This window comes from Rosa chinensis, chromosome 1 (assembly GCF_002994745.2).
Source record: "Rosa chinensis cultivar Old Blush chromosome 1, RchiOBHm-V2, whole genome shotgun sequence".
In the NCBI taxonomy this organism is placed as follows: Eukaryota; Viridiplantae; Streptophyta; class Magnoliopsida; order Rosales; family Rosaceae; genus Rosa; species Rosa chinensis.
Genome location: NC_037088.1, coordinates 58,594,827 through 58,622,608, shown reverse-complemented (window position 1 = coordinate 58,622,608; position 27,782 = coordinate 58,594,827). Strand labels below are relative to the sequence as shown.

At 37.9% G+C, this 27,782-nt stretch overlaps 4 protein-coding genes and 1 long non-coding RNA gene across 6 annotated transcripts; 1 reads left to right on the top strand and 4 right to left on the bottom strand.

The window, feature by feature from the left end:
- Positions 1–216: 216 nt before the first annotated feature.
- LOC112190967 (CASP-like protein 5B2) lies at positions 217–3,482 on the top strand. Its single transcript, XM_024330517.2, has 3 exons — positions 217–582; positions 2,108–2,240; positions 3,085–3,482. The coding sequence occupies exons 1-3, from the start codon at positions 452–454 to the stop codon at positions 3,277–3,279; spliced, it is 459 nt and encodes a 152-aa protein (XP_024186285.1). The 5' UTR covers positions 217–451; the 3' UTR covers positions 3,280–3,482.
- Positions 3,483–4,887: 1,405 nt separating this feature from the next.
- On the bottom strand, positions 4,888–7,869 carry LOC112182839 (mannose-1-phosphate guanylyltransferase 1). The gene is made up of 5 exons (XM_024321389.2): positions 7,661–7,869; positions 6,560–6,692; positions 6,274–6,336; positions 5,928–6,167; positions 4,888–5,815 (listed from the first exon to the last, which is right to left on the bottom strand). Exons 2-5 carry the CDS (start codon positions 6,668–6,670, stop codon positions 5,144–5,146), a joined length of 1,086 nt encoding a protein of 361 aa, XP_024177157.1. The 5' UTR covers positions 6,671–6,692; positions 7,661–7,869; the 3' UTR covers positions 4,888–5,143.
- A 3,218-nt stretch (positions 7,870–11,087) lies between these two features.
- LOC112182838 (wall-associated receptor kinase-like 20) lies at positions 11,088–13,927 on the bottom strand. The gene is made up of 3 exons (XM_024321388.2): positions 13,106–13,927; positions 12,975–13,013; positions 11,088–12,408 (listed from the first exon to the last, which is right to left on the bottom strand). Exons 1-3 carry the CDS (start codon positions 13,887–13,889, stop codon positions 11,348–11,350), a joined length of 1,884 nt encoding a protein of 627 aa, XP_024177156.1. The 5' UTR covers positions 13,890–13,927; the 3' UTR covers positions 11,088–11,347.
- A 1,127-nt stretch (positions 13,928–15,054) lies between these two features.
- LOC112182836 (ultraviolet-B receptor UVR8) lies at positions 15,055–20,429 on the bottom strand. Of its 2 annotated transcripts, none has more exons than XM_024321386.2 (11): positions 20,032–20,429; positions 19,318–19,391; positions 19,137–19,221; positions 18,814–18,945; positions 18,493–18,729; positions 18,110–18,319; positions 17,430–17,473; positions 16,634–16,816; positions 16,273–16,363; positions 15,808–15,851; positions 15,055–15,679 (listed from the first exon to the last, which is right to left on the bottom strand). In XM_024321386.2, the coding sequence occupies exons 1-11, from the start codon at positions 20,222–20,224 to the stop codon at positions 15,557–15,559; spliced, it is 1,416 nt and encodes a 471-aa protein (XP_024177154.1). In that variant the 5' UTR covers positions 20,225–20,429; the 3' UTR covers positions 15,055–15,556. The 2 variants fall into 2 exon arrangements, 1 of the variants encoding a protein (XP_024177154.1); XR_002929572.2 differs by having other exon boundaries at positions 15,615–15,679; positions 15,808–16,141.
- Positions 20,430–24,761: 4,332 nt separating this feature from the next.
- Positions 24,762–27,018, bottom strand: LOC121050888. Its single transcript, XR_005804288.1, has 2 exons — positions 26,898–27,018; positions 24,762–25,120 (listed from the first exon to the last, which is right to left on the bottom strand). It is a non-coding gene; the product is annotated as an uncharacterized LOC121050888 (long non-coding RNA).
- Between the last annotated feature and the right edge of the window lie 764 nt (positions 27,019–27,782).

Sequence of the window (27,782 nt, the reverse complement as noted above, 5' to 3'; positions counted from 1 at the left end):
CTGTGAGCAAGACCATTCTTACTTTTTAACAAAAAAAAGAAAAGAAATTTCTTTTAAGAACAAAGATGAAATCTTTTAGGATTTGCTAAGCAAAAGCCTTCATCAATTTGTTATTTCTTTTTCTTTTCTAATTTAAAAGGATATAGAAAAAGGATTCCTAATTGGTTTCCTATTGGACTCCTCTCAAAATAAAATAATAAATCAAGGAAAAAGGGTACCTTTTCATTTCCATACTCAGGCTCAAAAGTAGACACAACCATAGAATATTTTCCATTTCAACCATCTCTGTGCTCTTCAACTCTATCTCAACTCATCCCACATTTCAATCCCCTTGGGAAAGTTTAATCCTTTAGCTTCTTCATCAAGTGGTGGAGTATTATGTAACCTAGAGCAGATTCATCTGTGGAACTCAGAAGGGTGTCTTCCTAAGTTCTAGTCAGAGAGAGAAGAGATGAAGGTGTTTTTTGGGAGTCCAGGAAACATAAGTGGGCTGCTCCTCAGAATTGGACAGTGCTTTTTTGCTGCTGCTTCTATTGGGGTCATGGTCTCTGCTCATGGCTTCTACACCTCTACTGCATTTTGGTATATTACTCGGTCTTCTCAATAGCACTCTACATTTTTGCCTCGGTTATCATCAATTTCTTCGGGTTTGTATAATTTATGTTCTGTTTGGGATGATGGGTGGTGCTTGATTCTTGTTGCTTTGATTTTGTTCTCTATCAGGGACTTTATGCAGTGTCAGTTGTGTTTAAAATTTCACTGGGTATTGTAAAGGATCAAACTTCAGTACTTGGGTTTTGCTTCCCTTGGTGTTCTCAATGTTATAAGTTGTTCTGGAGCGATTTCAGATTAGTGAATTTGTAGCCAACATATATGGAAAGAAAGGTTTCTGAAAGACAAATGTGTTTTGTTTGCAATTAAAGCAAGAAAGAGTACTGAGAAAAACGAAAATTAAAAGATACTGAGAAAAACGAAAATTAAAAGATTTTAGAACGCCTAATTTTATGGATTCCCTGCTCTGTTCACCTACTACATAGAAAAATAAGGGGGGAAAATGTTGGGTTAGGTACTTAGGTAGATGAGAGGGAGTAGGGTGAGTTTAGGAGAACTGTCCATTAGTGCACAACTTTTGAGATTAAACATCATCTGTAATAAACCCCTTTAATTGTTAGCGGGATTACTTTAGATTTTAGTCTCCTAGTGTTTTGAAATGTGGTTTAGCAGCTCCAACCAAGTTTTCAGTTTGAAAGTGGTAAAACCAGATTTCATGTTATAGCCCTTTTACCCTTTTTTTTTTTCTTTCCTATTATTCACCTGCTGATGTAGTGATATATGCTTGAACTGGTAGTTCTTGAGCTCTTCTATGGTTGTTCTTGGCCCTTTTCATCTTGATTCAGTGGGGGTCCCACCATGTCAGCTTGAATCTGTGCATCTTAAACTTATGCCTTCACATAGAAATCTATAATCACTAAATGACGATAGAGGTGAATTTAGTTAGAAATTATGTTGCAGCATGCCAACGAAGTACTAGCAATCCAGGTGTCATTGCCCAAATAAACCATTCCTTCATCCTGGGTTTCCCTACCATTCTGCTTTCGGGACAGGGAATAATTTGCTTCTTATTAACATGTCTATATATAACCAATTAACCATAGATCCATTTGAGAATTAAATTCAGTTTTCCCACTTCCATAGAGGCTTGAACAAGTTTCTTGAGATATTCTGACCAGAGAAATTCTCTTGTAGTTTTCATGTAATTATATCTGTATATACATGATTGTTTTGATAAATCTTTTGATGCTAAATTTATCTTTGTGTTTCGACTTTTGAGAGGGTAGCAACTGTTGCATTTGCTCAACTTTAATTCTTGATGTATTTGTCCCTGTACAACTTTAAGGATGTTATCTACAGGCTTGACCAAGTCGCAGACCCTTGCTTATGTATTCAACTAAGGTCACCATGGTGCATGTTTCTGTTGGAGCTGGCTAATTTCTTGGTCATGCTGATCCTAATGCAGAAGATTGTTCTTTTAATTCTATGATTTTGATGCAGAGTGATCTGACAAGTCTATCTGCTTTATAATTTTTACCTAAATTTGTGGATCCAGCTATTTAATTGCATCAATGGGGCTTGAATTCCTTTGGAGTTTTGGACTTGCTTGCCTTGATTTTCATGCTTTGAGGTCAAAGAGGAGCTTGCAGAATCCTGTTTTAGTGAGCCTATTTGTTGTTGGAGACTGGGTAAGTTTCTGCACTCATGAACTCTGTGTTTATACCAACGTACTTATTGGAGACGACGCATATGTAGCATCCTTAGTCTCATTGGTTGTGCATTATTGCTTATGGACTGGAGCTGTTGGATGGATGATTAGGAAACGTTTTGGAGACAAGCTATGAATTAGAAATGACTTATTTGGATCCTCTTGAATCTTTTCCTATAATGCAGAAAAAATGCAAACTGAAATGTTATATCAGTTCATTCATATTTCCAAATGCATAGACTCGTTGGCTCGTTGCTGGTGGAACGGAACAGTTGGATAATTGGGAACAAGCAAGAGAAATTGCAACTTGAAATCTTTGAGGGAAAAAAAAAAGAAAAAAGATACATGGTCTGTCTAAAGTTGAATCTGACTCTGTTAATCTTGATACTTATTAAATTAGGAAAAAAGCAATGCGATTTTCTGAGGATCCTATGCTACTCTTCGATTTTGGTGATTGCGTAATGCTTACTATTTGGAATAAGTATAATGTCTTAAGAGAGGCTTTCTTGATATATTTGAATTGGTGCAGCTTAATTTTTGTTTCCCAATACTCAGGCTATGGTGCATGAATGCCAGTTTCCCCCAACATTGTTGAATCATTACTAAGTTGTGCTTTAAGTGTGGCTTGTTATATAAGTTGCTAATAGACTAAATACAAGAAAACATCAGGTTTCATAATTGGTTCCTTGTGTAGTTCAAGTACTTTGCTCGCTGCAAAATTCAAGAGTTCAATGATAAGTCTTCGATTAAGATATGAAGTATCTATATCACTTAATGTGTATTTAGTCAACTAACTGTCCTGTTTAACAAAAACGAAAATGCAGGTGACTGCTACTCTTTCACTGGCAGGTGCATGCTCATCAGCTGGGGTGGCGGTTCTGTTCTCAAGAGACTTGGGTTACTGCTCCAAGACATTTCCATGCACCAGGTTCCAAATCGGGGTGGCTTTCGCTTTTATCTCATGGTTCCTCCTCGCTATTTCCTCACTAGTCATGTTTTGGCTGCTAGGTGCAGTGTAAAAGACAACAACTTATACCAACTTCACAAACAACTTATTGTTCAATTTTCCTTTGTAAATATAATGTGACACAGATCAAAACAGTTCAGTTTTGTTGAGTAGATCTCAGAACTAATTTTGCTACAGATTTCTGGGTCCATACAGTTATAAAGTCTTGTAATGGGATCCATCAATTAAGAATCAGCACTTGTTTTATTTTTCTCATGGAAGCAGGTCTGGAAATTTTATATACCTCCTGTCTCTCTATTAGCGAAAATTCTCCGGTGCATATTACATGACATTATCTTAGTCATTGGTGCCCGAAGGCTCTAATGTTTTAACATGACACTTTGGCTCTAATTAGTAATCTGTAATGTTAAATACGAAACTGTATTAATTCTCAAGGTGAAAAGAAAAAAAAAATATAAACTATAAACTAATATATTATATTTCTGATTCCATTTCACGGAATTTTATAACTTAAAAAAAATAATTAAAAAAAAAAAAACCTACTTCCCCGGAGACGATGATTTGTACAAAAATGATGGACTATAGCACACGATTTTCAGCTAAAATCACTTGTGCTTATTTTTTTCACCAAAATTTTAACACTCTTGAATTATGATTTTTAAACACTTCTTCAACTGATGAAATTCAAAAATCATAAAGTAAATTTTTCTTACGATTTTTCAGAGCACAAAAACAGAAAATTTATAAAAACAAAAAAATATTGTTCGAGATTCTAGTATTTCGTCAATTGCAATACACTATGAAAATCATGCTCTACAGAGCTTGTAGTATTGTTTGAGATTCTGATATTTCGTCAATTGAAATACGTTCTGAGAACTAGTTTTCCTGCATATTTCTGGGTCCATAGAGTTATATAGCCTTCTAATGGGATCCATGACTTGAGAATGAGCTTGTGTTTTAGTTTTTTAATGGAAGTAGGTCTGGAAATTTTATACAATCTTCTTTTTTCCCTCTATTATTGCCTGTCTTTATAAGTGAGGTAACTTTTCACATGGTAGACCTCCCATTCTTTTCCTTTTTTTCCTTTCTAAATGTCATTCTTGTTTTAATTATCACTTGAGGACAAGATAATGAAAGTATGGAGCATTTGATAGTGGCTTGTTATTTTCACTGAAGTATCTATCTAGCCAACACTCATTGTCTCATTGTTCATAGAAAATTACAGCCTTGATAGGATTCTCTGTTAAGTGATCCAGCTAAATGATAGCTGAATTATTCCTGCCACATAGAAATGTAAGACAACAATCACAACACCTAGAGCTGTTTATTTGGTTCCCAAATGGCCAAATTTGCTTCCTTGGGTCACAATCTCATTGAAGGTAATGAAGACACTGATTACATGACACAGGATGGTTTGTACTCCATTCAATGTTCCGACGAGAAACTTAATCGGGAGACAATTAGCAACAGATTAAAGCCCCTTTTTGCAAAAATAAACCGAAAACGAATCTACAAAATGAAAATACAATATGCCACCGACACTCAATTAAGAAAATTTTGTTGGGTCATTGAAGAGATCCCAACACTTAAAACATAGTACCCACCACATCCAATTTTAAATGCAAAAATGATGTATTCATAAAAGAAAACAAGCTTGATAAGTTACAAAGCCAGAGAAACAAACCCTGATAATTTATTCCTATATACATACACAGATACACTAATACATATTGCACAACAATGAAGTCAAAGAAGACAATGACCCTTCAAACATCATAAGGAGCACAGAACATTTACACTTAAACAAAAAAGAGAAGGAAAAAAGAAGAAGAAGAAGAAATGCATTTAGAAAAAACTAAGTTACTACCTCTCTAGACACATTCTGTGATTCCTTAAACACGAACAAGAGCACACCCTCACATAACAATCTCTGGCTTCAAAATGCTCGACTTGATTTCTTTGTGAGGCAAAACCACACCTCCATTGCTGTAGATTTCATCACTTACGTGAACATCTTCACCAAGGATAGTCATGTTCTCCACACGAGCCCATTGCCCAACAGTGGAGTGCCATCCAATGATACTACTGGAAATGCAAGCATGCTTCTTGATCCGAACACCGCGCATTACCGTGCAGCGAGAAAGCCTAACTCCTGATTCAACCACACAGCCGGGACCAATTGCAACATCTGGTCCAATCAGGCACCCCTCACCAATTGTAGCAGTCTCATCTACCAGAACATTTCCCACGATGTGGGTGCCATTGGACAACTTAGATGAAGACTTCTTCCTCAACGAGTCTAAGTAGAGTCTCAGGCCTGTGATATAATCCTTTGGCTGTCCAATGTCCATCCAAAACCCAGGAAGGACCATTGCAAAGAGCTTATTCTCTGATGCAATCTTTGGGAAAACCTCTTTCTCAATTGAGGTTGGTCTCAGTTGAATACGATCAAGAACTTCGGGATTCAACAAATATATTCCAGCATTGATTTTGTTGCCAACAAACAATTTTGGTTTCTCCACAAATTTCTCCACTTTCCCTGTAGACTCTTCCATAACCACCACTCCATATTTTGATGGCTCATCCACCTGCATGATAAGAAGACATTACTTTCGGGGACATTTATCTTAAAGTTTGAAAAATGCTTCCAACAAAGAGATAAATGCAAAATTATCGAATAAAACTATACTATGGCATTACCTTGGTCACCATTATAGAAGCCTCTCCTCCATGGGATTTATGGAATTCAATCATTTCTTTTAGTGGGTAATCACTGATCACATCACTGTTAAGGACAAAGAAGGGTTCACCAGATTCGTCTATCAGTTTGTCCCTAGCAAGAGCCAGAGGACCAGCAGTGCCAAGGGGTTCAGTCTCTTGTGAACATGTGATCTTGATCCCAACCTTTGTCTCAAACTCCTTCAAGAAATTCAGCATCACCTGTGAAAATAAGAATGAGCATAAGTAATCAATGAAATCTAAGCAGCATCAAAAGCGACACTAACAAAATAAAGAATTGAAATACAAGATGATGGGCGTCATTTACCTCTGGTTGGTAATTGATAGCCAGAACCACTTCGGTCACACCAATTGCCTTAAGGGCCTCAATCTGGAAAAAAAATTTAAAGAAAAAATGTATCAATTCATTATTTACAAGGAGAGCTCACGACATAATACAAAATCTCTATGGAAGCAAATAACCTCTCTTTTTTTTTTTGTACAAAAACTTGAGAAGCCAGATATTGTTATGTGAAAACAAATTAGATAATACCCAACTAAATATAAAACAACATTATACAGGAACGCACACAGGAAGAATCACAAAATTGTACCTGATGCAGGATCATGGGCTTGTTGGCAAAGTCAACAAGTGGCTTAGGGACACTAAGTGTCAATGGCCTCAAACGTGTTCCAAAACCTCCAACGAGAATAAGTGCCTTCATCTTGATATGCCCTCTGCTTTCCCTGATATTAACAGAGTCAGAATATCCTCTAATACATCTAAAAGTGGCAGAAAAAGAAAGATGCTACTAAGAAACAAGAACACGTTCCAGCTACACCACAGGCTGGATGTTTTTTATGAGAACAAAGGCAATATTTTGTATCAGTTACTCCTTTCTTCAGAATCTAGTAGAAAGATGACTGTTGCTTCAAGTACACTAGACACGGTCACACGGTTTAAACCACTTTATATTTCTTTTGTTCACTTGCCAGCTTAATTATCATAAAAAACAAAAATTTAAAAAAAAAAAAAAAACAATTCTTGGTTCCCCAGATCTTGAAAACGAATAGCTCCAAATTTCAGCCACAGAAAAAAAACAAAACAGAAGAAACTTCATAGGCAACATGATTTCACAGTGCAGTAATCCAGATACAAACAAAGCCACATTATTTCCAGGGTGTCTAAGTCCTGCTCCGCCGTACTTCCTTATCTTCTTGAAATTAAGTGAAATATAATACCCAAGTCCGCATCTTTCGAATGGTTGTGACAACGATGGAGGTAAATGAGAAAACTTTTGCAACAAAAGTAGAATAAGAGCTCAATCAAGGCAGGAAAACAAAACAGCTCTAAATAACATCATGGTCTAATCATATGAACACAATTCAACAGTGCTAAACACCCCAAAAAGAAACAGAGACTAATGCAGAAAATAGAAATGCAATGTATGGTAAGCATTTAAGCCCTGTTCCGAAACCGTAATGGAACGGATCATAACAGAGCCCATATTATCCACACAAACTAATAGAGTCACCACCGGATCTGACCAAATACATAAAATTTAATCCCATGAAAACCAATTTCAACCCAAAAACCATTCAAACAATGCGAATTCGAAACAAAACAGAGACAGCAATCCCCTACGCATTGTCCAATCCAGCTCAAACCCACACAAACAAATCAACCAAATCTTAAACCTTTGACCCCAATTTACCTCGGATCTCAGCGAATCACACGAACCCAGAACAGAGTCCGAAACCGCAGAGAGAGAGAGAGAGAGAGAGCTCGGAGGCGGCGGGGCTTTTGTGGGACCCTAACGGTTTTGGTTATCCGTCAGGGTATGGAAGAATAAGGAGAGGAGGAGGAGGAGGAGGAGCTGTGCTTTGGTGAAGGGCAGTTTCGTTTTGATTGGTTAAAACCAGACGTTCTCCCATTCTATTTATACACACCCGCCCAGATTAAGGTTCGTTGTGTTTTTTTATTTTTCCTTCTTTCTTTTTCTGGCGGATTTCAAATTAATAATTTAATCCGATTGAGTGAATTTCCAATTATGAGGGTCGCGACCGCGTGGAGCTAAGGCTGTGTTTGGCGCAGTTTCGGGGGTGTTTCGTAATTTCGTCTCCTTCTTTTGAGGATAAATTAGTACGATTGGATTTTTTTTGGTTTTGGCGAAAATTATGGGATTCTAGAAATTGAGATAGGGTCCATGGTCCCTTTTTTTTTTTTTTTTTTTTTTAGCTTTTAGTATAATAATGTAAGGATTAAACTTTTGGCCAATCAGAGTGAAGGAATGACGATGAAATGTGGCGGTGATGGAGTTTCACTCCGGAAGGAACTAAAAAGAAGAGCTTTTAGTTTAGGTCTCTTTTGAGTGTTGAGGCGTGTAACATGTTGTTTTTCGTTTTTACATTCTAGTTTGTTAGGCACTTAAGTGAGGGAGTAGTTCTATAATGAATCTTATTAGCTAAGTTTTTAGTTCTGATTCGGTCGGAAAAAACATAGCATTAGTGGTACTTTAGAGCTTTAATTTTGGTGATTATATTATTCTGACTTCTTCTTAAAATCATTATGAATTATCATTTATTTATTTTTGTTTTTTGAAAAGGCATTCGGTTTTTGCACCGTCTTGCAGCTATTTAAATAGTAATTTTTATAATCAATTATATAATAAATTATAATTAAAAAAAAAGATTTTTTTCTTTTATAGAAACAAAACTTTTTTTATATAAGAAAATTCTATACATATACAAATCTCTAGTGGTTGGTTCCACAGCATGCTTCTCGCTGCCCTATGCCAAGGACAAGTTAACATTGAGATTTGAAAGCGTGCTCCTCGCTGCCCTAATATGTAAGAGATGCTCTTGTAATTATCTCAGGGAAAGAAGGTTAATTCTAATTGTTCTTTAGGCGATAGAATGAGTTTGTTGGTTTTTGATACATAGTTGTGTACACAAACGAGAAATTTCAAACAATATTTTCAGTGGGCTCTTTAATGAGTTGCTAAGTTGTATCAGTCTCAAAACATAGTAAAATCTCTGTGTTAATTTTTTGTAGATATTTTATCATAAACACGAGATTTGTTTTAAAGTTTTGTCAAAATGTGGAGCAGCCTTGGTTGAAACTTGAAATTTTTTTTTTTTGGAGAATGATAAGTGAGTATCTTCTACTAATTTTGAAGCCATAGATGCATGGAAGAACAGAAATAGTGGAAAAATAAACTAATTAAACTTTGGAAGAGGAGCTACTCTAAATTATTAGTGCATTGACTTTAATTAACTAGGCTGTAATTAAAGTGTTAAACTAGTAGTTTATACACTTCAAAGCTGAATAGTAAAATAGAAAGTGGTAAATGATTTATGAAATAATTGAAGAAGATGCGCTTTTGAAATAATAAAATTGGGTTCAACATCAAGTAGCAACTTGAGGCCAGATTTGCCAACGGGGCAAAGCATATTCCACATAAGATGCAAAACCCTACCGACCCAGATTGGATTTTGCTTTTAATACAAGATCCACATAATTCGAAACAGAAATGTGACCCGAAATCAAGGCTAAATACAAAATAATTCCAGCTAATTTCAACCTATTCCACTTTGCTGGGCTCTCAAAGAAAATAGTGACTCAAAAGAAACTTTGATGATACACGTAGGAGATGAAATGAGTGATCGAAATATCATAAGAAGCGAGTTTTTTTTTTTTTTGAAACAAATTAAAGCAAGACGGTTTACGAGAAATTGGAACGGAAACGAGTTTATTGTGATTTGGTGAATAAAGAGTGCAACTAAATCGGTTGGGTATATAACTCTAAAATTAGGGCTTGTTTGTGTCGGTTACCGTTACAGCTAAACATTAGCGAATTTAGAGTGTTAGTGAAGACAATCGTCCTCTACTTTAATATATGTTAATCAGTTAAATAGTTTACCAATTACATATGCTCTGTTTATTTTCGTGAATAGTGGGAGGAAAATACTCTACACCTAACCTTACGAAAGTTAATTACCCTAACAAACGAGATTTTCACATAGCCTTTAAAAAGAAATTTCGTGAATACAATACTTCGAATATGTGTGTTCAAAAAAAAAAAAGTGCCGGTTTTTCCTTTTCAGTAGTTTGATATGTGATGTAGGTCTTCATGCAGATGACCTAACTATTCGCGTTGACCCTTTGGGATCCCAGCTTTGACCAAAGATCAAGTCATATATATTCGGCTATGCTTCATTGCTCTTCCTCCAAGCATTGGCTGCCCTAAATTCTGCACTTTTTCCTTTTAGTGTAATCAAACCAACCAAAAATGGGTATGTGAATGTGATCCTCAAGCCTCCAATCCAAGTCACACTTTCCCTTAGCAAATTTTGTCAAAAAGGCATGCCTATATTCCTTTAATGAGTAAACCTTGAGTATCAAAAAGCATGAGTATGAATCTCCAATCTAATATATAATCTGTAAATCTTATCTTCAAGTACAATTTACATGGTAGCTTAGCTAGGTGAAACAGTTGGGACAACTCAGACCAACACATTATGTTTTCTGTGGGCGCCTCTTGTGCTTTGCTGCATCTTTTGGCAAATTAAAGAAAGATATGGAATGCATGTGTTAATTTGCAGAAGTTGGTGCTCCAATTTATGGAGCTGAAACCGTTAAATTGTAAATTGTTTACAGTGTGCCTAACTCAAAAAACTTATCCATCGATTCCGGACTCCCCGAGTATTGACCATTAGTTGGCTTCATATAGAGATCCGTTATTTTCACTCTGAGATGGGAATAAGAGAACTGCAGGATGTTAAATGAGATAGGAATCAGGCAACCAATTCGTACAGTAAACTTAGCAGATTAAGACAATGTGGACAGCATCAATATTACTCGATCAGATGGTTTTTGTTTACTTTCTCAGTCAACCGAATAATGGAAGAATTATGCTTTCTAGATGAATTTTAGTTGTGCCAGAGCTTTCTGGGCGCATATGAACGCTAGTACTTTTAGTTCCATCCAAGTTCATATTTTGGTAGAAGTTTGACATAAGTGAAAAATGGGTCAAAGCTATTTAGGCATCACTTTGTGTCATTACCTACTTCAGAAGGATTGAAACTAAGACCATCTACCTCTCTGACCAGAAACCGCAAATTGGTAATCATTTCATAGAGTTGATTGCAACCAATTTACTGGTTATGACTAGAAACTGAAATTGTATCACCATCCCATTTTAAGAGCAAATATGCCTCTTTATTTGGGTGCTCAAGTTGTACTGATTAATACTACAAAACCAAGCATACCGCACTTGCCTCTATATACACACTAATACATTGCTGCTAAAAAAAAAAAAAAACAACCATACCAGACAAACATGTTCCTAGAGGCTAGAACAACTGATAATCCCTAGTGCAACACAAGCTAGAAATATGAATTAGTCGTCGTTGACCTTTGCTGTGGCAATGCTTGTAATATACTCAATCTCCTCCACAACTTCTTTCATCGAAGGCCTATTCTGTCTGCGTTCCTCTAAGCAACCCAATGCCAAGAACCCCAATGCCTTCATGGTGTCCAGCTCCAAAGCTGTAGCTCCTTCTTTCAGCATTGGATCAATCGCATCCATTAACTTCTCTTCTGCCATCAGCCTCTGCACATAAACTGCAAGGTTCACATCATCGGGGTCCCTGTTGAAGTCTATAGCTTTCTGCGAGGACATCAGCTCCAACAGCACCACACCAAAGCTGTAGACATCACTCTTATCAGTCAATTGATAATTTCTGTAATATTCAGGATCAAGGTATCCAAGAGTTCCCTGAGCACATGTTGAAATGTGACTCATATCAGTATGAGCCAATCGTGATAGTCCAAAATCAGCAACCTTGGCATTCAATTTGTTATCAAGAAGAATGTTACTAGACTTCACGTCACGGTGATAAATTGGAGGGACAGCTGAGAAGTGGAGATAAGCAAGACCCTCAGCAGTGTCATGAGCAATTTGGAGACGTTGAGTCCACGAGAGAGGTGTTCGACCAACACCTTTTCGAGCTTGGAAATGCTCAAGTAGAGTTCCATTCTCAATGTACTCATAAACCATAATAGGCTGCTCTAACTCCACACAACAACCGAGTAAGTGCACAAGACTCCTGTGGTTAACTTGGCACAGAATTCGGACCTCATTGAGGACTTGGTCAGTGCCTTTCGTGTTTCCAATCTTCGCGATCTTCACAGCCACGACAGTGCCATCTTCAAGCGTTCCTTTGTAGACTTCACCATATCCACCAGCACCTAAGAGGAGGTCTCTGGAGAAGCTGTTTGTTGCCTTTTTAATCTCTTTTCCGGTGAAGACTTTTGCTGCTCTGCCTCCATTCGCATTTAGGATTGCTTCTCGCTCTTTGGTCAGGCGGTCTTGAGCTTCTTTGATGCGCCTGTGGCGCTTGTAAAGAACAATGGCAATGATGGCTGCAAGTAGTGATGCGCCAATGCCAGAAGTCAAACCTGCACAAGTTTTTTCTCCCTGTCAGTCACTAATCAATCCGGCATGGAAATGAGATTGTAACTTAAAGAATTGGTGTCCTGGGTTCATGTCCGAATTAAAACACGCTTGAAACACATCATAATTCATAAGTAATTAAACTGATTTCACTACTTAGAGTTTCATTCTATTTGCAAATTAGTACATCGATTCAAGCCAGTCTGCTAATTAATTAAGTAATCATTGTCTACTTTAGTGACCACCAAACAAATTTCTAAAGCATAATCAAATGTACATTTGAATGAAAGACGTATTGACTCATTAGATACACACAAACTTCTTATAGTAGCATATTAGATCTACGATATATTAAAATATCTACTCATTAGATATACTCACACTTTTGATAACACCATATCAACTCCTTACAGTCACAGCGTACTTGAGATCAAACTAAACTAATCTATCTTAATTGAACTATCTTACTTGATATATCGATACATTAATATGCAACTCTAAAAACACTCCCGATCACAAAAATTAACAAACACTTAACACTATCTGCCATAGAAATGAGATAACCATTTACCTGCTATAAGTCCAGTCCTGTCCTTCGAACCAACACTATCTGCCAAAAAGTAAAGCCAAACATTAGCATCTCAGCCAATCACAATCATCCAGATTATTCAAAAGTCAACATTGACAACCAAACAAACTCACCATCAACGCAAAACCCTGAAACCGGGTCCCACGTAAACCCGGAGTTACAGAAGCACCTCCGCACCCCATTCTGAACCGGGTCGGATCCACACACAGACTTCCCGTCACAATCCGACTGCGCAGTACACACCGGCTCCCTGGGCGCCACCCACTGAATCTCCACTCCCGGTTCGGGCCACCGGTTCACGGGCAAAACCGGATCCAAATTCACAAAACTCGTATAAGCGCTACAACCCGAGTCCCTGACCCGAATCATATACGACGTCGAGGACCCTCCCGCCCGAAACGTACAGCAAATCGGAGCCCTCTGGCACGACCCGACCGCGTTAGTATTGTTCACATACGTATGACACAGACTCGACGACGTGCAGTTCAACGGCGACCGGAGAAGAGTGTCCGTACAGTTGAGGTACAAGATGGTGTTGCTACTGGTGACGTTGAAGGGGAGGGAGTCGTTGAGCTGGATTCCCTGGTGGACGATATCCGACGTGACGCAGGAGTTGGACGACACGAAGCTGGAGGGGCGTACGACGAGTCGTTGGGCGGAGGGGGAGATGGAGGCGATCGGGTAGGAGTTGTTGAGGGTGTCGAAGAGGAGGGAGCCTGCCGCCGCGTCGCAGCGGATCTTGTATGACTGGTCTCCGCAGGTGGGGGAGGTGCTGAGAGGGTAGGGGACGGTGGTGTTGCCGCAGGGTGGGCAGAGCTGGACGGAGAGTGAGGTCCACGCGCACGAAAGGAGCAGCAGCGACGCCGTTAAGAGGCGGAGGTTGGGAGTAACGGCCATTTTGGGGAGGTGGAGGAGTGAAGGAGTGAAAGGCGTGAAGGTGTGACTGAGGTTTTAAACTTTTAATATAAGGTTGAGGGGTAGAGTTGGAAGGAAAAATGAGGGAAGATTCCGCGACTCTTTGAATTTTGGTGGGTAAACTTTGCTTGTCGCTTTCTGACGTTTTTGATCGGAGATTGTTTTCGAGTTTGACTTGTCTTGTTGCTAAAACATTGCGCTGGAAATTGATTTTTCCATCATAGAAATTCAATATCTGATTTTAATTATTTTCTTTCTTAAGAAATTAGGAAGGATATCATTTTGTATGATTTTCTTTTTGTACAAAGTTAAAAACTATTAAAAGCAAAAACTAATTGCGGGAGACTAAACCTGGAAATTGATTTTTCCATCATAGAAATTCAATATCTGATTTTAATTATTTTCTTTCTTAAGAAATTAGGAAGGATATCATTTTGTATGATTTTCTTTTTGTACAAAGTTAAAAACTATTAAAAGCAAAAACTAATTGCAGGAGACTAAACCAAAGAGATCAAAGTTGAAAGTTAAAATAACAGAGAAGTGATGACTAAACTCCGAAATGCAACTCAAAATGTGACCAAAGTTTGGTAGAGAATTCCCAGTGAAGTTAGCTTCTTGGAGAATGTGTGAAGAAGTTCTGTTTAAAAATAGAAATTCTTTCTTTTCACTCTATGAAGGTTCATCCACATGTAATTTTAGAGTCGCAATAATTCTTTTTAATCGCTTCGGTCATATATCACATTTTTAGATTTAGTTTTAGTAGTCGATCCAATAATCATGAGGTATATGGCAAAATCAACATTTATCCATCGTATTGTAGTAACGTAGTTGACAACGTTTTTCTATATTACTTATTTCCAAGTCCCTTTCTATTTTTCCTTCATCCGGTCAGCAATAATATCGTGATTTGGGGAATTTTTTCCCCCTTCGTTACATCGCAACTGGTCGCGTGAGTCAATGAGAACAAATCTCCAAGATATAGAAAACAAAGAGAAGAAAAGATAATGCAGCCAGTTGTTTTCATACAATTGAGAAAGAAGGGGTAGTTTAATACAAGATAATCTTTGGAGAGTGATATCCAGATACTGGAACGTGCTGCCGTTAAGCATTCATCTAGAAGATCAAACAAGTCTACTCTCCGTTCATGTCAGCAAGGCCATGAAAGCCAATGAATAATAGAGCAAACCTTGACTTGCCATTAAATTTCCAACTCTTACCAAACACAATAATGGCATCACCTCTAAACACAAGTCTACCTCGAAAAAACGGCGAAAGTAACAGGAAACATTATCACATAATTTCATTGATTGAACAGAAGAGAACCATCCCCCTTACATGATTGAAGATTTCCTAAAGCCCCCTCATACAAATATAATTACATTGATCACCATCATGGCAGGTATACACAATGGACTGAACATGTAGTACATCTCCGAACTGATGCGATTGATATGCAGATCGTGATGAGAACCTCTACCATGGAAGAATGAGCAATGCATGTATATACATATATACGTACAGAGTACATACATATATATGATATACAAGCCAATGTATGTACATGCAACTCAGATGAGTACTAGTCCAACGAATTACTGCTGCCTAACAAAACTGTACCATGGCCTCTTTGGCCTGTGAATTAGAGGAGCTCAAGTGGGTAGTTCGGCCAGAAGCAAGGTATGCCACCAGCCACATGCCACGTTTTTCGGGACACATCCATCGATTATGACTTGCGCTGGAATGTTGCGGTCGATCACATCACCCAAGCCAAGCTTCATCATTTGCAACAAATGACCAGTGTTAGGTTTGCAAGTGAATGCTTAATATGGGAGCATAACACTGCTAGAAATATTTCCTAGCCACTAAATTAAATAAAATATTGACGACAGCTGCTTCATACCTGGCCATACTTGTTCCATCCCCAGCCAAACACTTTTGCATCCTCTTCATGGCACAAGAGCATCAGCAAGAATGAAAGACAAAAAAGTCAGAGTCACTTCTGATGACAATTCATGAGTTGAAGTTAAAACACAATGTCTCATATGCATGATCAATCGACAATATCCAAACCACTGATATTTCCACCTACAACAACAAATTCATTCTTCCCCCAGCTAGTACTGATGTGTTCTAAAGAGTAGTTGAGTCTCTTATGAAATAACCAATTAGATGTATTGTTCTTTTCCATCTTTTTTCTTTCATGCTTTCTGGACTGATGGGGATTTGACAGATGTCTAACACACAAAACCAAAAGTGTGGTGATAACCATTTAAGACTGGATACTCTTCGTAATTTAGCTTCAAGAAATCTGAAGTCAACTATCATGAAAGAGTAGGGGAGCCTGTAAAAGTGGAAGAAGACATACCAGTGATAATGCAACTATGACGAGCTCCACAGGAAACAATTTTTGCGTTCGCATTTTCCAGAATAGGAGCATCCAAAAGTCTCGGAATAGTCTGGAATATGATTCAAGAAAAGTCAATTAAGTAGTTTCTCAGATATGAAGATAGTTGTCAACATGAAAGCTGTGTAGCAGCCAATGAATCATTTAAGAATAATACAAACTACTTCTTGTCAAAAAGAAACTAGTAAATAAATCAAAATCCAAAGCACCAAAGTCACCGTGATTAGTTTATTTGATAACTTTACGACATCTCAGTTAATGAAATTGCTGTTGCCTATATAGTCTAACATAGGATTAGCTGTTTTCAAACTTCAGAGTTTACCTCAGCTTGATCAGCTCCAGTTCCCAACTGTCCAAACTGATTCCCCCCAAATGCATAAACATCACCATCAGCTGATATGCAGACAGTATGCCACAGTCCTGCAGCAACACTCTCTATCCGGATACCGAGTAATGAAGAGACACATATTGGGGTTAGCTCATCATCTGTACTTCCTTGTCCACACTATACCAGAAAAAGACATTTGAAGGAAATCAGTTTCACTCCTTTATCATCAAAAGCAAACTTGTGCAGAAACAAACAAAGTGGGAGATAGATAACATGGAGTAAGAAAACAAAGGTCTGTCCCTCCCTCTTTAAGCGAATCTCATCTTGAGCACCTACGGTACTTTTTTCTCCACCCTTTCTAGATTCACTACATGTTGATTCCGAAGAACAATTAAAACTGGGGAACTCCAGTTAAGTGTTGCAGGTGAACAAAGAGACTAAAAGAAGTGTTCCAGCTTAAGTAGTAGGACCAGGTATATCGTGTTTAGCACTATAGGCAATGAGTTTCTCTAACTTTTTTTTGTTGCTACTGAGTTTCTAATTTTCTGTAAACAAGACCGTGATTGACAGTTTTGTAATCAAGAAACCAGATGTACAGAAGTTTGGAATGGGAAGTTGGACTTGACTTTTTACTATCCAGCAAATAGTTGTGCAGTAGGATGCAGCAAATTTAACCCAGATCAGCACCCTTCCAAATGAAGACAGAAATATTCACAATAATATTCTCAAGAAGAGAAACCATGAGGCACAGAGGCAGTCCGAGAAAAGGCTTAGAACTACAGAAACTCACCTGTCCATAAAGCCCCCAACCAAAAGTAAGTAGTGCTCCAGCATCTGGAATATAAGATTGAAAAACAAATGAGTGAATGACCATAAATATTTAACAGCTATAAGGCAACAATTTAAGAATGCAAAACATCTCAGTCGTACCACATGTCAAACTATGCAAAAGTAACCTTTGAATACAGAAGGCTTGCCCTCTGATATATCATGTAGTTTGGAAGACGGATCTTATAGTTCCAATGACTGAACATCCTTCCAGCTATAATTCCAAGCATAGTCAACTTAGTTTAGCATCGGTTTGGATTAAATATTCCAGATTACTCTCACATTTGTTACATCTAGTATATAAAACTGTCAATTCCTACAAATAAAGTTTTGTATCTGCAAACATTGCTCCAGTTAAAAGTGAGCTCTCCAATGGTGGTTACCTTTTTATAAAAGATGAAGAGTGTTGAACCTCTTTTCATCTAATTGAATTTTCAAATTGTTTTCTTCAAACTCAATCAGCAGTCTTAGAGGTCTTTAAATAAGGAAACATTTGAAGATTATAATAGGGTAGAGATATGTAAAAGGTACAGGTTGAGTATTTAGGACAAATTATCAACCTTAGTAGTAACCTAATAAATATCATCCAGCTTGATTGCCCATGTATTAACTAAAACGGGAGAAGGAACATAAAACCTGTACCTGTTATCACTGCACTATGTCGACCTCCGCAGGCAATCCCTTTCACATAACTTCCAGGTACTCTGAAACTGTGTTCCTCTGAATTCATGATCCCATAAGAAGAGGACTTGATACAAGGTATAGGATGAGGGGTGGACACCATACGTATCCGTGAGCCCAGACCAAGCTGCCCTTCACCTCCATATCCCCATCCCCACACCTGTCCCATATCTGAACTTTGGGAAATCAGAATACATCGTATATGTCAAACTTTACATAATAGATTTTACATAGCTTCTAGCATCTAATTTGATACAGCATTGGAACTTTTTGCAATTACTCAAATGGAAAGAGACTATGGCACATGTAGCAGGACAAGTATAGATCAGAAAATGGCAAGTTACCTGACAATGCTAGAGTATGGCGTCCTCCAGCAGCAACATTGGCTATTCTAACTCCTGGGTTCAAAGTCACAAGACATGGCAATGCTGAGAGAGTTTCATCACCAGACGATGAACTTTCAGCTGCTTGCTTTGCTGAAGATACTCTTCTTCGCTTTGAACTTTCTTCTCCAGCTCCTCTAGCTTCAGTAGCAGACATGATTCCGCCAGTGGATCGTGAGCCTTGAGAGCGAGGGCTATCTATATCATAACCACGCATAAGTCAGCAATGGATGGAATAAAGCTTCTGCCATTATCATCAGAAATAGGCCATAATGAAATTACCTTGGTCTGTCAAGAAAGAACTCTGCCTTTCCAATACATCCTTTTCAAAGTTTGCACTCGTAGATGGTTCAGCAATGACCTTCCCAGAGGGAACACACTCTTTCCATCCCCATGTATAAACTCCTCCAGTATCTGCATCAAAACTAAAACCAATTAAATGCCTCCAGTGTGCATCATAACTAAATAACAGGGGGAGATACATAAATCAACTTTGTTTCCATACTTCAATCAATCAACAAGTTGGCTGGCTTGGTCTGCTTCTAGACATATTATGTTGATTAAATCTATTTCATGATCAAATGAAGTTGAGAAATCAAGAATACCTGTAACTGCAACACAATGCGCCCAACCTGCAGCTGCCTTAACTAGAGAAACTTCAGCTGGAAGAGGAAACGGCTCCGGTGTTTCCTTCATGAGTAAAATTGAAAGCAATGTGGGTTAGTTCCACCAACAACGAAAGAAATCGATGAATCAACAAAAAAGTATTGTGTAATGCTGCTCTACCCCATGCTTCCCAGATGTCACATAGCTTTGACCCAGATCATCTGTCGAACCCCATGTAATCAGCTTTCCAGACTCTAGGCGAAAACATAACAAGGAATCATGAGCACGAAACTTCTACCTCGGAAAAAGGAATTAAAAGAAAGCAGATAGAACTAGGCATTGCAAATCAGCATTGCAAAGAAATTGATAGAAGCAAAAGCTTAGCTTTAATCCAATTATATCCAACAAATAAAGAGTCACAGAATCCTTTTGACAATACCAAACTAGAACCAAAGAAAACCCTCATTTCCCCAAACCAACGACAGTAAAAAACATTACTTTCACCAGGAAAATGACAGAATACTAAAAAAATATGAAAGAGCAAGAAAAAAAAATCCCCAAATAGATTGTGAAAATCGGTAAAGATTGAAAACAAATAAACCAGTAACTTTGAGCACCAACTCACTTGACAAGCTGCTTGAACAAGTTCTCTACTTTTCAAAGCAAAAAATTTGCTTTAACACAAAATAGTTCTCTACTTTTCAAAGCAAGTTCTCTACTCCTATTTTTTCTTCCACATTTTCTCAGCAACCAAACAGAAGCCAAATGCATTGAAATCCATCACCCCCGCCAAATTAACAAAAAGGAAAAAAAAATCCTTCCAAAATCCAAAATTTGAAATCAAATTCCGAAAAGCTTAAAACAAAACTAATGCAGGGAGATAGAAGAGAGCACCAGAAATGGCCATGGCGAAGCCGCAACCGCCGCCAAACACATCCCTCCAGGAGTAATCACCACCCGGCCGCACAACCGTCGGCGACAAAAGCGGCGACCTTTGAGGCAGAGCTCCGGGAAGATAACCCCACATCAACACCACCTTATCTCCACCCCCTCCCTCCTCCATATTCACATCTCCGCCGTCATTCATCGCCGGAAAAAAATCGAAACCCAAAAAAACACACAGTAAACAAGGAGCTGAGCAAAAGCAAATCAGTGGGTGGCAGAGTTGGGCTTTGCTTCTATTCTTTTCTTTCCTTTTCTGGAATTTTCTTCTCAGATTTAAAAGGAGAGGGATTTAGATTGGTGGAGAGAGCTTTGGACTTTTTTAAGTGAAAATTTCAAAGTGCCCCTATATATTTTGCTGGGTGCGCAAATAAATGGGGCCGAATCATTTTCAGGAAATTGAGGAGGCCACGTCGGAGTTTTCACGTGGTTCTCCCGCCACGTGGCGAGGTTCCGGCCGCTAGATGCCTCGGCGATTGCTGGCCAGTAATTCCCAGAAGTTTCTGGAAGGTCGTTCTTTCCTACTCCAGAGAACATGCTTAGGAGCTGGCGTGGTCGCTTTTGGTCCTGCCTCGTGTGAGGATCTGATGCAAGCGCCAATGATTGTGTTCTGCCACGGCTCCGCCCCTCGATTGGGACTTGTCCAAATATTTCTTCTGTTTGTATATTTTTTTTTCCCTTAATAGCGTCCTAAATTTGGGTACTAGGATATTGGAAGTTCCAATTTGTTCTCACCTGGACATAGTGTTATGTCTTTCTCTTTGGCTTAAAATATTATGTCATGTCTCTAAAACACCAACTATTTTATACAAATATCGAGTCTCGTCCATCTGTATTAAGATATTATGAGGTTATCTGAACATTTTAATCTCGAATATATTAGGAGGTTGTTTAAGTGTATTAATTTAGTTTGAGGCTTTTATTTTTTGTAAGTTAGTCATTGTACAAATATCCTTGTACTTACACACATATCAAGAGGCATATCTACTACGTAGTATACTCAGAACCTCTTATTCGGGCATTCTTCACCATATATGGTTAGACATGCTATTTCTAACCTCTATAACCATGAAGTTTAGCCCCTTTAATTCTCTACATTAATTAATTAGGTAGGTTCGGTTTATATTAAAGTTCTCTTCTGGTAACCACTTCATCATATAAATTATATATGATGTACATGTTGGTTCGATAAGATTATGCCTAATTTCAATTATCACATGCATATGAAGTTTGGTGTGTCTCGATCAATTTGCATCCCAACGCCCAGAAAGTTCCAATTAGGTGCATAATGTTTGGCTTCGTTTCCATTGTGGATGCATAATTTGCACATTGTTGGATCACAAGGATGTTCGTCGCTGACAACTAGTGAGAACAGCAACATGCCCCATTAATTACCTGGATATACATGCGAGAATGTGTGAAAAAATTGTGCTAAAGTAGAACAATTTGGAATAGAAAAAGTTCTATTATATGTTGTTCAACATTTATGTTGACTGTAATGATAATTGTTAAATTAGCAGTCGATCAAAATCAATTAAACTAAAACCTTAATTCAACTGTTCAAAAACATTTGAAACATGAATATAGCTGACCGAGTTGTGAATCATATTTGAACTTTATGTGGTTAGAGAGCCATGATCGTGTGTGGTTAATCTACAGACATCAACGCGATCTACTGTTTGAGAATGCAATCCCATGGCTAGTGTTAGGATTTAATTTCATGATTGAATTTCAACAGGGTGGGTCAGAGACTTCAAGTGGTTATTCGAATACGGATCCGTAATACCACAAACTAGACCAATGTCTTGCTCTTACTACACATGTTTCATCTTTGAGCCTCATATAAGTACTAGACAAAATGGTACCCCAAATGCACCCTATTAGGGCCCCTATAATTATATGCTCTTCCACTTCTTAATCATCGACTTGGTCTCAGAACTCCTCCTGTGGCTAGGAAACGAGGTCCCTGGGCTCCCCCTGCGGCGGACCTACTGTGATCGAGTGGCGGATGATGTATTGGGATGATTACAAATGGCATTAGAGACTGGTATTGCCACACATCGTCGATCGTACGAACTCGTACTGTTTGAGTTAGGGCTACCAGTTTGCGACACATGGTGTTCACCGAGTCGACCCCTCAGTTTTTAGGGTGGGGTTTGGATTACGATGATCATTTTGGGGTCGATCGTTTAGAACTGTGGTGGCGAAGTTCCATGCATGCATGTAGGGGCCCTATATCTATATGTTGGTGTATGGATTGTCCTCCTCAGGTTGTAGGATCGATGTGTTTCATTCCCTGCTTCATAAAATAAGCTTAAACCATTTATTGGAAAATTCAGTTATGACTTATGTATGATACAACAATTACTGCGTAATACACACACACATACTGCAGGCCTGTTCTGGGGCGGACGTCTGCACTGCCCCCAAAAGTGTGGACGTCGATGCTTCTGCAGCTATCAAGCGTCGACGGCAGTGTGAATCTTGCTGGACGGAGGCTAGGGGCATCCCAGATAGCTTTACCATGAAGATGAAGGCCAAGGAGATCGAGGTCAAAGGTTCTGGGCAGCGATCTCACCTGAAACTTCAAACCCAATCAAGGTCGACTGCATACTGGTATCCGGCGAGTCCACCAGCAAGAAAAAAGGTCAAGATAGACGTCTGGTCTCCATCCGGCGAGATTCGCGCTGCCGTCGGCCCTTGATCTGTGCAGAAGCATCGACGTCTGTACTTTTGGGGCAGTGCGGACATCCACCTTAGATCCTCTCTGTATATATATATATGTGTGTGTGTGTATTTGGATCAATTCACTGAATCCATAAGCATAATTAGTTTCGCTGTAGTTCGATTGGGTTGATGAGTACCAAATCAAAGCACAACCTTAGGTTGTAGTGATACTGTGTGCGGTCATTGCAATTGTTTGGTTCTACACCTGTACTAGTAATTTACCGTGTTCAATGATTTTCTACTGCTCGACTATGTTTTGGTTGAGTTGGTCTTTCGTTGACGGCTAGTTCAACGACTCCTATTATAAAGTGATTTCACCTAATGAACAAGCTTACTTTACTTCATATTGAATACTATTGATCAATTCATATTATTTCCAATACGGTCCAATTAGTAACAAATAGATCACACTGCTCTCCAACGAAATATTAGCATATCGTTAAAATGATAAACACAAAATAATAGAACCATCGATATGGATTGTAACCTGAGATACCCAAATTACATGGAAAGATGCAAAATTGGCTTAACCCTCGCTGGCTAAATTTGGAGTACGTGTCATGCTGTTCTCGATCAAGGATTCACGATCGAATAACACATATTATAGATGATGCCTTGTGCATACATTGCTCACTGAATTACACACACAAATAGTATGTCGTATGAGAAGGTAAGCCAACCAATCCGTGTGAACAACTCTCATGCCTCTAGAACCTGCCTAGCTTGAGTCCATCCATATGTAAAGCTCACTCTGAACACCAAAGTTCCGTAACACAAAGCGGAAGCTAGCTACTACTTAGTAACTACAGTCATTTGCAGTAGATCATGGAAAGCAGAAAGGTGAATAGCAGGAGCAATTTCCAGATGCCCCTTCACTACCCTAGGTACACCAGAAAGGACTACCAGGACATGCCCGAGTGGAAGCTCGACCGCCTTCTTGCCAATTATGGGTTGCCGGCTCACGGTGACTTGGCTTACAAGAGAGACTTTGCAATGGGTGCCTTTCTCTGGCCTGATCATTGTCGCCATGGTCCCAATCCAAGCCATTGTAATTCATACAATAACCCTAGCATTAAGGCGGATGCTTCCAATTAATTATTCTGGCTCTCAGAGACAAAAGATTGAGAGTCTTATAGCTTGGTAGCTACTTGTAGTTTCAATATCTTATCACATCTTTTTGTTCCATTTTGCTTTTGCCAATCCGTTTTCTTATTGAGGAGTTTTATATATTTCATGCCCCCTCTCTAGTTCTCTTTCAGTTCTTGGTTTCTTTAATAATAAATAAAAACTCCTCAATTTGCATTAATAATAACAACTATGTTTCTAATTAAATAGAAATTCAGGCTCGTCTCCAGTATCCCCCTCCCACTATCGAAGGTTGAGTTGGATTAATTTCCGTTTTCTATATTCTATCCAGTCACAAATCAATGCAAGTATATATATATAGGTAAAAGTTCAGAAACAAAAAGAACCAAAATTGTTACTATATTCTGGTCCATAATAACCAGTATCAAGTAGGGCCACTACAAGAAAAAACATGTTTAACAACTTGCAATTCACGTTGTCAATCACTTTTGACAACGTTTGGCGCATGTTGTAGATGCCAAAGTCATTAAAAGTCCATGAGTCCTTAACATCGCGCTTTGCACGTTGTCAAAAAGAGGTGAAGCACGTTGTTGTAATTATTCAACAATGAGCTCTGCACAATGTCATAAATTTTCGACAACGTTTCAAGTGCATGTTGTAAGTTTTAACAACACTCTCAGCATGTTGTCTTTAGTTTTCGACAGCATACATGGTATGTTGTCATATTACTGAATACGTTGTTATAATGTTTCAATATATATTATTGCACTCAATTTGCTGGGTTCTTTCCTTTACCTTTCTCAATAACTCTGTAAACATTCACCATTACTTGAGCACATTCCCATGCCAATATTAGTAGACTAACCATGTAAAAGAAAAATATACATTTCATTAAGAGTATCATATTGTCTAATAGATATATTCCTTACAAAAAATGCAAGACAAAGTACTGAATCCTTTGTGGATCATTGGTAATTGACAAAACAAGCATTGTTGTGACTACAAATATCATAAATTAAGAGGAAGTTCAATGGATCCTATCGGGTTCTAATGCTCTGTGCAGTTTTTCCAGTAACTTCAAGAATCCTAGCAGCTGGTTTGGCCAATGAAACCTGTAATATCTAAAGCTATGCCTGCGCGATAGATACTGAAAACATGAAAGCATTGTCCAACGGTCAGGAAACTAACACCAATCATCTGTGTGTTTTAGGTTATTAAATCGATTAACCTGTGGAGTGACATTTAAAAGGAAACAAAGATGATTAGTTTATTATTACTGCATCCCAGCAATAAATTGTAAGCATTGCAGCTTATGGAACTTGACGACACTTGGTATTTATATGATGTGTAAATGCAATACAAGTAAATGAAGTGTGGCCGGAGTCTAAAATACATATGTATAAGCTTTGAATTAATTTTACAGATAAGCTTATGCACTATTTGAATTCAAATAATATTGCAGTTGAGGGTTTGATAAAGCAGTTGAGAAAAATGACAGTTTCTTTATGGATGGAACTGTCATGTGAAGCTTCTATATTAATGTCAGACTAGTCCCTTCTGAAACACGAGTTTTTTCTCAAAATTAGTCCCATTACTAAGAGAATATCAAGGTGGATTCAGGAGAAGGCTGTCATGGACAATGCAAGTGCATCGAGTAAGTTTTCTGGGTTCATGTTCTTATGTTTAGTTTTCTGCAGAAATCAGTTTCCATTGAGGAGGATTAGATCTGTTTCAAAGGGATCCGTTAAGAATTTTCTTCCTCACTTGGATCCATCTCAAGGGGATATTAGCTCTCTAAGATCTGTGTAGAGGAGATTTCACTTCACTTGAATCTTCCTCAAGGAGATTTTTTCCTTACTTGGATTTAACTCAAGGAGATTTCCAAACACTGCTATAAAAGAATTTCAGTTTTTGAATGTACATGATTTGATCTAGTATAGGTTCTAAATTATGTGTTTGTGATTGTTTAAGCATACTGTTTCTAACAATTGGTATCAGAGCAGCCATACATAGATCAATTACATGTAGAATGAATTAACTGCATTAAGTTATGAATTCTGGGAATTTTAATTACTTTAATCCGCATCAAGTAATTCATAAAATATTTTACTTGTATATTCTTGATCATAACATACTGATTTAGTAATATACATTAACTTTATGAATTTTCATTTGTTCTTATGCTTTAATTCGACAAAATATCCATATGTGGTTCACATTCAAGTTCATATCAGATTCATATTATAGGCATATGCATATATATTCATTCATCTGTTATTGCGATTATGTGATGATTGGTGTGTGAATATGCTGATATGATAACTGATGTGAAAATAAATGCATCAAGTGCTTCCAAAGTGGCCTAAGAATGTCTTAAATGGAATTATTTACATCATTATGTTAATCTTTAAGAACATATGTGCTGTCAAAGTGGCTTTATGTCAAAAGAGAAAAACGATGTCAATGTTCTATTGCTAAGTTGCAGGTTTTGAAACTTAAAATTAATTTGCACCGGTTTCCAAAGAAACACAGTTGCAGACATTTGGTTTTGAATCTGATATATATATATATATCTTCAGTAAATGAACATTCATATATCAACAAAGATTAGTACACCACAAAGGTCGTCAAAGTCTTGAAATTGATAAAGTTTCATATTGCTGCATATATATACTACATTATTTGGGACATACAGTTTATTCTGGTATTGAGTTACACTAGATTAATCTGTTTGATCATTTCACATGCAGCTATGCACTTTCCTATGAGCATCAATCAGATTGAGCTTCTGAATGGCTCAAACTTTAAGAAATGGAAAGGGGACATAGAACTGAATCTGGGGATATTGGATTATGACCATGTGTTGAAAGAAGATCCTCCAGCAGCATTAACTGAAAGTTCTAGCAGAGATGCAAGGGACAAATATGAAAAATGGTATAAGCATAACAAGATGGCATTGATCATGATCAAGAAAAGCATGCGTGAAAATGTGAAGGGCAGTATACCTGATTCAGAATTGGCCAAGGAGTTCTTCAATTCCATTGCAGAAAAGTTTAAAATTTCTGATAAGGCTGAAGTGCAGAATTTGGTGAGGTCTCTTGCAAGGATGAAATACAATGGAAAGACTAGTGTGAGAGAGTACATAATGAGAGGTTCTGATATTGCTGCAAGGCTGAGAGCACTGAATATGGCTATAGATGATTCATTCCTGGTGTACATGATTCTGGACTCACTCCCAAATGAATATTCTCAACTCAAGACATTGTACAAGACTCAGAAAGAAAAATGGAGCATCAATGAATTGATTTCACTGTGTGTGGAAGTTGAAGATGAAATGCAGAAGCAAGAAGGACAAGAGGTGGCTGTGAATCTGATGTCCAAAATCAAGTACAAGAAGAAATTTGGCAACAGCAAGAACTTTAAACCTGGAACCACTGTAAGCACCTCTAAATCCATTATGAAATCTGATCATGATAAAATGAAAAACAAACCTGCAGGTGGCATTAAGTGTTTCTTTTGCAAGAAACTTGGTCACTTTAAGAAAGATTGTGAAGGTTTCAAAGCTTGGCTGAAAAAGAAAGGTAGTTTTCTTTTAAAATCTGTTTTCAATTTTGAGTCAAATGCTTTTGTAAATGACAACTCTTGGTGGTTTGACACTGGTTCCCCTATTCATATTGTCAATTCATTACAGGGATTGTCAGAGATTTCAATCCCAAGAAAGAATGAGACAAGGGTGTGTACTGGAAGTGGTCAAAGAGTGGCTGTGAAGGCTGTAGGGATTGTCAAACTCAAGTTTAGGAATAATTATGTATTAGTATTGAACAATGTGTACTGTATTCCAAGTATTAGTAGGAACTTAATTTCTGGTTCTCAATTTGTAGCAAACAATG